Source organism: Triticum aestivum, chromosome 4D (genome assembly GCF_018294505.1).
Source record: "Triticum aestivum cultivar Chinese Spring chromosome 4D, IWGSC CS RefSeq v2.1, whole genome shotgun sequence".
NCBI classification, from domain to species: domain Eukaryota; kingdom Viridiplantae; phylum Streptophyta; class Magnoliopsida; order Poales; family Poaceae; genus Triticum; species Triticum aestivum.
In genome coordinates, this window is record NC_057805.1 from 301,124,950 (window position 1) to 301,136,276 (window position 11,327).

General features: G+C 46.9%; 1 protein-coding gene across 1 annotated transcript; it reads right to left on the bottom strand.

Annotated features, from left to right (window-relative positions):
- Positions 1–5,826: 5,826 nt before the first annotated feature.
- Positions 5,827–10,941, bottom strand: LOC123099934 (peroxidase 56). Its single transcript, XM_044521951.1, has 4 exons — positions 10,596–10,941; positions 10,320–10,508; positions 9,993–10,191; positions 5,827–6,471 (listed from the first exon to the last, which is right to left on the bottom strand). Exons 1-4 carry the CDS (start codon positions 10,827–10,829, stop codon positions 6,065–6,067), a joined length of 1,029 nt encoding a protein of 342 aa, XP_044377886.1. The 5' UTR covers positions 10,830–10,941; the 3' UTR covers positions 5,827–6,064.
- Between the last annotated feature and the right edge of the window lie 386 nt (positions 10,942–11,327).

Here is an 11,327-nt window from a genome sequence, read left to right on the forward strand (position 1 = left end):
GGAAATTTTTTAAACAAACAACAAGCATTATATTACATATCAGCTTTGTTTCATAATACAAGATGGGATAACATGAATGTTTTCATTAAACGATAGTGTCTTTTGCACATTGGCCCTCCACAATGCGGGATCCCTTCAGGACATCATCAAAATACCGCTCGGGCGTGCGGTGCTCCTTGCCCGCGGGCAGTCCCTCGGTCGCGAGCTTGACAGCGTCCATCTTTGCCCACTGCACCTTGACACGGGCGAAGGCCATCCGCGCACCTTCGATGCAGACCGACCGCTTGATGGCATCAACCCTCGACCAGCCGCTTCACGAGCCCGAAGTAGCTGCTGGGTATGGCTTCGGTAGGGCACAGACAGATTATCAAATCCTTCATGGCCGATTCGGCCACCCTATGCAGTTCGGTCAGCTGTTTCAGCTGATCACTAAAGGGCACTGGATGCTCTGGCGCAAGGTACTGCGACTAGAACAGCTTCTCCGTGGAGCTCCCCTCTTCGGCTCGGAAGGACTCCGCAGCATCAGTAACACTGCGCAGCAGATCCGCAAACGCTCTTGGAGAACTCCAAATCCGGGTCAGTAAGAGGTACCTTTTCTTCACATACTTGCTCTGCATAATAAAGGCCTTACCCGCCACGATTTTCTTGGCCTCATGGATTTCTTGGAGGGCGCCCTGGGTTCAACTCGGGCCTCTTGTGCGCTTTGGCGGGCCTTCGGAAGTTCGGACTCTTGGTCCACAACCTTGCGCTCCAAGGACTCGCATTTCTTGACGGTGTCCTGGAGCTCCTGCTGGACCTCCCCAACCCTTGCCTCGTGTTTTTCGCGGGCGGCTTGTTCCTTTGCCGCTCTCTTCTGGGCCTCAACCAGCGCGTTCTTGAGGGTCTCCACCTTGGTCGCCGCTCCTACGAAATATCATGATAACATGATCAACACGAACAATTCATATCTTTCTAGATCTGAATAGGCCATTGCATACCTTGCTTGTCCTCCAGCTGTTTTTTCACATGGCCGAGCTCTTCCTCGGCCCGCTCCAAACTCTGCTTCAGTTTGGAGACTTCGGCAGAATGGGAGGTCGCGGCCAGCATCGACGCCTGCTTATTCACATAGACATGTATGGTTAGTCTCCTGCGAAAATTATTTGATCCTCTGTCTGGCTTTTCTTTTCGAGCACCAGACAGAGTCTCAAGGGCTGCTGTTTATACTACGACATTCTTTTTGCATAAATACGTTGCATACCTCAAAGCCTGTTAGAAGGCTGGTGCAGGCTTTGGTCAGTCCGCTTTTAATGGACTGAACCCTTTCAACCACCATACCCATAAGGATACGGTGCTCCTCAACAACAGATGCACTTTGTAGCGCTTCCAGGAGAGTATCCGGTGCCTCTGGATGGACAGAGGTCACCGGCGGAATAGGCGCACCTCCTTCTTTTGAAGGAGGCTGCTTGCCTGATTCCGAAGCCATATGGGCCTCTGGAATAGTATTCGGCCGGGGGCTGAATTGGATATGGCCCCCATCGCCAGTCTCCAGGGGGATTTGCTCCCCCATGTGTCCGGCGCCCGAGGTGTCATCCTCTGGCGCCACCGTGACGGCCTCCTGTGCCTCCCCCCGAGCTGGGAGGGTCCTTCGGTACAACACTTCAGCGTCGTCCGTAGTCTTGGGGGAGAAGGCCGGCGGAGGAGACCCGCTGTCCGTCACCTTGGGATCCAGCGAATTCCCCGAAGATGAGGATCGCTGGAGGTGGGAATGAGCCGGACTGCAGTGCATGATTCAACATGTTAAAACTATGAAGTAAATGAGCTGGATATATGAGTGCGTCAGTGCCTTTGAGTACTTACGATTCGGCCAGGGGCTTATCCCTGGGGCGCCACTCCGAGCTGCTATCGGTGTCCAACGCGGAGTTGTCCGCGAGGGAGACCTTCCCCTTCTTGGACGCCTCCGCCTCCAGATGCGTGGAGGCCGCCCTTTTCTTCCTTCCCCCCTCAGGGGGAGAGTTGCTTTCCTCCTCCTCGTCGTCGTCCTCGGTGGGGGAGGAGTGGGTTTCGGCGTCTTCGGACGTCATGTCCCAAGTGCCTTTACGGCGGAGGCCACTTCTGGTCTCCTTGGCCTTCTTCTTGGCCTTCTTCTCCGGCGCCTTGTAGGGCGCCGGAACCAGCATCTTCGTCAGAAGAGGGATTGCTAGGTTTTCGGGTAGCAGAGCCGGACACTGAATCCGCTCCGCCTTCGTTGTCTAGCCTTGAAAGGACAGATAGGGAAGCTCAGACATCTTCCTTGAATGTACAGGTGAAGGATACACCTTGAAATATGAAAAACTTACCCGACTGGCTGGATGGGTCAGGTTGTACCCACGGTCCTCGGTCGTCTTCGGCCACGTCTCGTTGGCCTTAAAAAGCACCTTCCAGATGCCTTCGTGTGTAGCGCCGAAGAACTGCTGCAGGCTCTGGTGCTTGGCCAGATCGAACTCCCGCAAATGGCAAGTCCAGCTTTGACAGGGAAGGATCCGGCGAAAAAGCATCACCTGGATCACATTGACAACCTTGATGTTCTTGTCCACCATGCTCCTGATGCGCGTCTGCAGCGCTGACACCTCGTCCGACGACGCCCAGTCCAGGCCCTTCTCTAGCCAGGAGGTGAGCCGCATCGGGGCCTCGGACTTGAATTCGGGAGCTGCGGCCCAGGTGGTGTCACGGGGCTCTTTGACGTAGAACCACTGCTGTTGCCACCCTTGAACGGTCTCCACAAAGGTGCCTTTGGGCCATGGGACATTGGACATCTTGCTCACCATAGCGCCTCTGCACTCTGCGTGTTGACCGCCCACCACCTTCGGCTTCACATTGAAGGTTTTCAGCCACAATCCGAAGTGAGGTGGGATGCGGAGGAAGGCCTCGCACACGACAATAAATGCCGAGATGTTGAGGAAGGAGTTTGGGGCCAGATCATGGAAATCTAGCCCGTAGTAGAACATGAGTCCACGGACGAATGGGTGGAGAGGAAACCCTAACCCGCGGACGAAGGGGGGAATGAACACCACCCTCTCATGGGGCTTCGGGGTGGGGACGGTCTGCCCCTTGGCCGGAAGCCGGTGGGCGATTTCCTGGGCCAAGTACCCTGCCTCCCTGAGCTTCGTGATGTCCTTCTCCGTGACGGAGGAGGCCATCCACTTGCCCTGTGCTCCGGATCCAGACATGGCTGGAGTGCTTTCTTGAGGCGGAAAGAATGAAAGCTTAGGCGCTGGAGCTCGAGAATGGGTGGGCAGAGAGAAAGAAGGCGTGGGTGAAAAGGTGAATCCTTATCTCTTTATAAAGGCAGCGAATATCAAGCGCCTCCCCATTCGCCTTAAAACGCGCCTATTCCCCAAGGGTCGTGCAGACGGCGCGGTTGGATTACCCACACCCGTATTAGTGAGAATCCCGCAATAAGGGGACACGATCTTTGCTTTGACAAGACGTGCCAATGGAAACCGCATCTCGAAACATGGTGCGGGAGGCTAAAAAATGGTTCGAAATAATGACCGGACGAAGACGTGATGTCTCACTATAGAAGACTTCAGTAGATGGGACTTGTTAAATATTATACTCTTTGCGGAGCTTATTTTGCAGAGCCGGACACGTTATTTGTGTTCGAAGACTACTTTGAAATATTCGGAGGAGGAACCCGCCTTGCAATGCCGAAGACAATTTGCGCGCCAGACATGTCGTCATTGAAGCCTGGTTCAGGGGCTACTGAGGGAGTCCTGTATTAAGGGGTCCTCGGACGTCCGGCCTGTGTGACGTGGGCCGGACTGATGGGCTATGAAGATACAAGATAGAAGACTTCCTCCCGTGTCCGGATGGGACTCTCCTTTGCGTGGAAGGCAAGCTTGGCGTTCGGATATGAAGATTCCTTCCTTTGTAAACCGACTCTGTACAACCCTAGGCCCCTCCGGTGTCTATATAAACCAAAGGGTTTAGTCCGTAAAGGCAATCACAATCATACAGGCTAGACATCTAGGGTTTAGCCATTACGATCTCGTGGTAGATCAACTCTTGTAATCCTCATATTCATCAAGATCAATCAAGCAGGAAGTATGGTATTACCTCCATCAAGAGGGCCCGAACCTGGGTAAACATCGTGTCCCCCGTCTCCTGTTACCATCGACCTTAGACGCACAGTTCGGGACCCCCTACCCGAGATCCACCGGTTTTGACACCGACAGCCACCTCCTGGGAGCCTTGCCACACGAGAGTGCCCTTTGCATCGTCCGTTGCACCTGGACTGACGAGATCATCCCCCACGGGTTGGCCCATGGTGACCCAAACCTAGCCAAAGCCCACGCGGGTCCTAGCCCGGATTCTCCAGGGACCAACATAACAACCAACATGACGGGAATTTCGTCACTCGTTGAGCATTACCCAAGTGGGAATTCTCATCGTTGACTGTGGACTGAAGGAACATGTTTCACTCGGATGCTCTTGACTCGGATAGGAAGCAACTCAATGGCCAGGAGCATTAAAGGAGGCGTTCCCAAGCCTTCAAGCCTGACATTACCATAGCTCTATATCACCGGTTTCTAGTAATAACTCAGATGTAATTTCTTAGAATTAAATGCACCCGTAATGTAGAAGGAGGCCAGGGCTAGCGAACTCTATATAAGCTCCCCTACCGGCACAAGTTACTATTTCAGAACCTCTGTGCTCACATACACAAGAATACTCTCTCCGGATAACAGGACTAGGGTTTTTACCTCCACCACGAGGGGCCTGAACCAGTATACTTCCTTTGAGGCATTGCTGGGGTATTGTTGTCCTCTCGTCCACTCAGGAGAGCTCCGTGGAGAACCTCATATATGTGGATTGGACGATGATGACGCTTCTGTGTCGCTTCACTTTTAGGAGCATCTTCTTTGGAGCCAGCATCGGGAGGAGGGACTAGTGCTTGTCGATAGTCGTCGGTGGCTTGTGTGGCAACGATTATGTGGATGCACGATGGTGGGGTCGCAACAGGGCTGTAGTTGTCAACTCTTCCGCGTGTTCGTGGGCTTGTCGTGGTCCATTTGTTGCATGGAGTCAGAGTTGCACGACGTCGAGGTTCATGCGACGATGATGACAAACGATGGGTGACATCCAAGGTGATCCTTTGCGGTTCTAGTCTTTCATAGTTCTCCATCGTAGATCAATCCCGGATCCGGAGAGGCCCTGTTCCTGACATGTGCCTGATTGATCTGCATGTGTCTTCTTGCGGCCTTTGCGGTTCGAGCTATGTCGGTGGTCTCAAGGTGAAGCGGAGTCACTTGCTTGTGGAGAAGTGGTGGCAATGACGCCAACATGCGACCTCGACAATGTTTTTATCGTAGTGGTGTGTGTGATTTATACATTTGTGTCTATGATCAGAGGGTTGTGACGGGTTTTGCTCGGTATTACCGGCCAACTCTCTTATTCTTAGTCAATATAAATGACAAGTCTTTGCCTCGTCTAAAAAATTGAGAATTTGCTCTCAGGCGTAAGTAGAGGATCGTGTGGGATTATGAGAGGGATATCTTTTTTGCAAAATAAAGGTATCAATTTTCTGCAAATTGTCTATATACTAATCACTTGATTTGTAAGCGGTGCTTACTGCAGTGTATGGGGATAAGGGATATTCCGGTGTCTAGTGCAGGCACTTAGAGATGGTACATGTGATATGTTTAGCCAGTTTGTATTGTTGTCTAGCAATAGGGTTTGTGATGCATAAATTTAAAACATGTAATTCTATTGCGGTTTTTAGTTCCTTGATACTTCTTTTTACATTTCTTATAAGGATTGATGGCATGCAATAAGGATGGTTATATATGTATCACTTGATGCAAAGACTGGGTACTCAATCAATTTCATTTATAATAATGTTTACTCACGATAGATCCGTAATGAAGATGATAAAAAATTATGGGACATGTTATGATATTCCATAAACATTAGAATTATAAATGCCAACAAAAAGTTAAGCTGACAATTCTGAAATCAAAACTTTAATTCCTACACATCTATTGAAGAAAAGCAAATTGGCAAGATTGAACACCGCATACACAACAGAACCACCAGGTAGATTATATTAGTTGAGAACGGCACATGTCCTCCTGATCTCCCCCTCGCTGCCGGCGAGCACGTCAGCCCTCCCCATGTTCACCATAGATACCCCAAAGTCCTTAAGGAATCTCTTCTCCGAGCTCATGTAACCGTACACGAGCATTTTTGTAGCACCATTACTCAGCAAGGCCTCGTCAGAGTGGAAAAGGCCCTTGTTCTCTTTGACGAGGCGGTAGTAAGTCGAGTCGAAAGTCGTCGAGCGACCGGGCACCATTTGCACCTCGGTCACATTGTCATCAGCATTCGTGCACTGTTGCTTTAGTGTTGCCGCGTACGTCTTGTCCAGGGTAGGGTCCATGTCATCTTCAGCCGTGAAATTACGTAGCCTCTTCTCTAAAGATGGGCAGTGTGAATTCCCTAGCGCGTGGGCACCTGATCATACACGAGTTTAATTAACTGAAACAAATAATATAATAGGAGTATATAACAAAATTGATGATCTCCACTAAATTAATTCTCTCACCGTAGAACCATATCACATCAATATGCAACCATGCATGAGAAAGAATTTCTATTGTATTATGCTACTTATACTCACCATGATCATACTCCATTAATCATATGTATTTTCATTTTCAATGTTCATATTATTTCCAAATAATCATGGTACTTATATTAACCATGATCAAATTCCATAAATCATGTGTCTTTTCATTTCCACTTTCCATATTATTTCCAAATTATCATGCTACTTATATTCACCATGATCAAATTCCATAAATCATTTTATTTCCAGTTTTCATATTATTTCCAAATTATCATGCTACTTATATTCACCATGATCAAATTCCATAAATCATACTCCCTCTGAATCAAAATACAAGTCGTTTTTGTAGTTCAAAGTGAACTGCAAAAACATCATATATTTTGGTGCAGACGTAGTATGTATTTTCATTTTCAGTTTTCATATTATTTCTAAATTATCATTCTCCATACAAACAAATCTCATAGAATACGGTGCAACCACTTCCCGCAGCAAAACACGAGATATCATCTAGCATGTCCCCTCAAGGCCTCAACATCAAAGATCAAACCATGCACGGGAAAAGTTCACCTCAAAAGTCTATCATGCATGGAAAAGGCTCATCGGTTGACATTTTGTTATGCTACTTCTATTACATAGATATTTTAAAGTTTTTTTTTGCAAGAACAAACATGAGGTTTGCGTGTCTTTTCATTAAGAGAGAAGAATCGGTTCATACAATTGTTACAAGTGTATGGGCACACACGTGAACAGGTCGCTCATCCCATAATCCGCAAGGCGACAAGGCAACTACTCGCTAACAAAACAATGAATTGTATGTATTTTCAGTTCCAATTCTCATATTTATTAATCAAAAAATTTATTCTATATAACCAAAGTTCATCAAAATATATTGTACCAGAAAATGTTCTCGCAGCAACGCGGGCATTGTCTAATCCTGAATGATTAAAAGTGCAGCTGCGCTTTCTGGTGAAGTCGAGCGCACGCGCTGCAGTCATTCGATGGCTCGCGACCCACACAATCATCATCCAGATTTGGAAATTCTTTCCCACCCATCCATTCTATATATGGAAAGATTCCTTTCAACAATGCGTTGATTTTTCTCCACGTGGTCCGACCAAACACGTCAATGCAATGATGACGTCACATGCATTAATTCCAGTACGAAAAATTTCAAAAAGCTATAACTTTCAAACCGCGTGTCGGAATGATGATCGGTTTTCACCGTTGGGTTCCTCATGACGAACGCTTCAAAACTAGATCCCATATGAATATGTTTTGAAGTTTTCTTTTCAAAAGCAACTTCGATGTTAAATGAGGCAACTTCAGTGCTAAATAGGAGCAACTTTGATGCTAGATGAATTACATCGTGTGTATTAATGAATTCATCTAGTAGCCTACTAATAGTTGTGTGCAGTAGTCTAATAGATTGTTACCATGGTTGCTAAGTTGCATACATCGAAAACTAATTTGTAGATAGTTTACTTGCCAATGATACCGTGAAAGTTGTTTACCGTAGAGTGTCTAACATGTCTTCTAAATTGTCAGCCTCAGAAACCAAGTTGTCTATATTGCTACGAAGTTGCCTACGGATGATCCCCAATTGCATAAAATACTATTGAAGTTGTCCATCAAGGGACATAAGTGGCCTACAATGTCAAAAAGTTTTTGTGGGATCTAAGGTTTCTATCATGATCCAAATTTCGAACTATGTGGGGATGGATGGTATGAGAGCTTTCTTCTTACCTTTTCTGGGGTAGTCTACCAGCCTACGCTAATGAACGTGCATGTGTTAGCTAGCTAGGTCGCAGGTGTTGACTAGTTGCAAAAGTGAGGACAGATGAGAAGTTGCATAGGGGGTGATGAGAAATTTCATAGGGTGCGGGGGTTAGACAGTTGCCCGCAAACTACACAAGTTGTTCATAATTTTGGCATGAGTTGCCAGCAAAAATCATTAAAATCTTCAGATATAATGATGAAAAGCACACATTAGTTGCTTGTTAATGCACTGGAGTTGCACGAAAACACCTTAAAAGTTGCTAACTTTTTTTTGTGTGATACTCGAGTGCATAACGATCTTAAAGTTATTGCCTCGTTTTGCCTCCAATAGCCCCATCAATGGTGAACTTATATTTTTCCATATGTGGTTACTTTTTTTTCTAGATACTAACTCAAAGTACACAGGAGTAGTCTGGTGAGTGCACTGGAGTTGTATAAACACACCCCAAAACTTGCTAACTTTTTTTGTGTGCCACTCGAGTGCATAACAATCTCAAAGTTTTCTACCACGACCAGCAAGTATTCTACCATAACAACTTTCATCTCCAAGTTGATAGTGCTATAGGAAACTTACTTTTTGAGGTAGCCTAACGCTATCTTAGGTTGCCTGCCATGACTAGTGAGTAGCCTAACATTATCCTAAATTGCATATAACACTTTTTCAGTGTGGTAAGCAACTTAGTTTCATATATAGGCAACTTGGCAACATTGACGGACAACTTTTTAATATATTATAGGCAACTGAAATAGTAATGGCAGTCAACTGAGCATCATTAATAGGCAACTTCATAGTGTTTTTGGGCAACTTAAAAAATACAACGATAAGCAACTTCATAATATTATAGGCAACTAATTTACAAAGTTAGACAACTGAGCAACAATGGTAGGTAACTAATTACCAATAGAAGGTAACTGGACGTCGATGATAGGCCAATTTCATAGTATTGTAGGCAACGAGGCATCAATGATAGACAACTAAACATCCACGATAGGCAACTGAGCAACCATGGTCGGCAAGTTGTGATAATGTTAGAAAATCCATTCATACACATAGTGGAATGAAATTGCTTATATGTAGCACTAAAGGTGCCTCATGTTTTGTGTGATTTTCTCATTTTTACACAAACCAACCTAATAGGCAGCCCTGCTAGGTAAAAAATGAAGTTGCCTTTCTATAGTACTAAAGTTGCCTCCATCGGACCCAAAGTTGCCTAAAAAAAAGTTCGACGATGAGATCTAGTTTTGAAGAACTTGTCGCGAGAAACCCAAATGTGAAATCGAAACTGAATTTTGACGCTTAAATCAAAATTTGCAGTATTTTAAACATTTTGGACCCCCAAATAAATGCACGTCAGGACAAGATTCTTTTTTTGGTCTACCATGTCAGACGCGTCAATTGCTCCTTCCATATTTAGAAAAGCACTCGATTCTAACAACTGACGCTCGTGCGCCCTCTAGCCACGTCCTTGTCTAATTCACTCAAGTTAAAAATGTAGTGGGGTCGTGAGTAGTACATACAATTGGGGCAACCGGGAAGAACTTTTGAGTACGCGGTTAATGCAATCTGTCCTAGTATAGAAGACTCGCAAGATTAGAAAATAGAAACATCCTAGTGGTCAAGAATTACTACCTGACAGAACAACAAGATCCTTGAGTCCAAGGCCCTTGGACTTAAACCTCTTGATGAGCTTCTGGATTTCATCAAAGGAATCAGGCAACTCCTTCGCCGCCTCCTTGGCGCTCGACACGCGGCCGTCTCGCCGGCCGGTCTCCACCTCGTACAAGTTGCCGCCCTCGCTCCATTCTCCCTTGGTCACCACCTTGGTAGCCTGGTTAACGGGACAAACACAGCAACGCTCAAACCCCAACTCAACGCTAGCTTTGGTTGATGCATTCTTTTTTTGGACTTGCAGCTTTGATGCATTCTGAATGGAGGAAAAGAGGCTTAAATGTGTACCAGCGAGACTGCGTCTCTGGCAGCGACGGCGAGGATGTCCGCGCAGGAGACGGTGCCCGGGCACTTCTCCTCCAGCTTCTCCTTGATGGCATCGATCACGTTGAAGGCGTCCAGGGTGAGGTTCGGTTTGGCGTCCCTCTCCGCGATGTTGTTCTTGGTTGAGTTGAGCAGCACCGATCCATCGCAACCCTGTACCTCATGTCACTCACAAAATGAGAAACTGCCACTAGCAGTTAAAGACCCAAGCTAAAGACCCAAGGCCAAGCATTTTATTACCCTGACGAAGCAATCATGGAAGTGGAGCCTTAGCAGCGGCGCGGTGACTGTTAGGTCATCTTCCACAGCCATGGTGACGATCCTGCGAACAATGGCCTCGGCGTCGGGGCACGATTGCCTGTAGAACCCGACCTTAAGCTTGCCATAGGCATGGACGGGAGCAATCACTGCTGCCAGCAGCAGCAGAGGAGGAAGTGAGAACCTGAGACCGAGAGGAGGCACCCACTTTGTCATGGTACAACACCAACACTAGAACTAGTGCAAGTCTGCCCTCTAGCTAGCAAAGCTTGCAGAGCTGCATTGCCATTTGCCAAGGCAACCACATGTGAAAAGTCCTCGTTTTCGTGAGTCGCCGGCGATAAAGGCGGAGTGTGGATGCCATCTCCAAGATCTAAAGGGAGCATTGACTAAGTGCGTCGTTTTTTCCGGCCGTCATGGGCATGATGCCATGTGATTAGCCATGGGTTTCCGGGATCTTACCGGCCTCGGTCAGCACATTGTGGTGCACATATACAGAGTATTTGACAAAAAACTACCACATTAGAGAGGTTGCCGTCCCACAGAACTACCACATTCAAAAAAATAACTGATAAGTACCAAAAATTCTAATTTTGTGACAAAAAACTACCACTTTTAATAAATGATCGGTTTAGACGATTTAAACACGTTTATGACATGCAGGACCCACCCGTCAGGGGTGACGTGGCGGCACGGTCAACTCTGTTTAGTTTG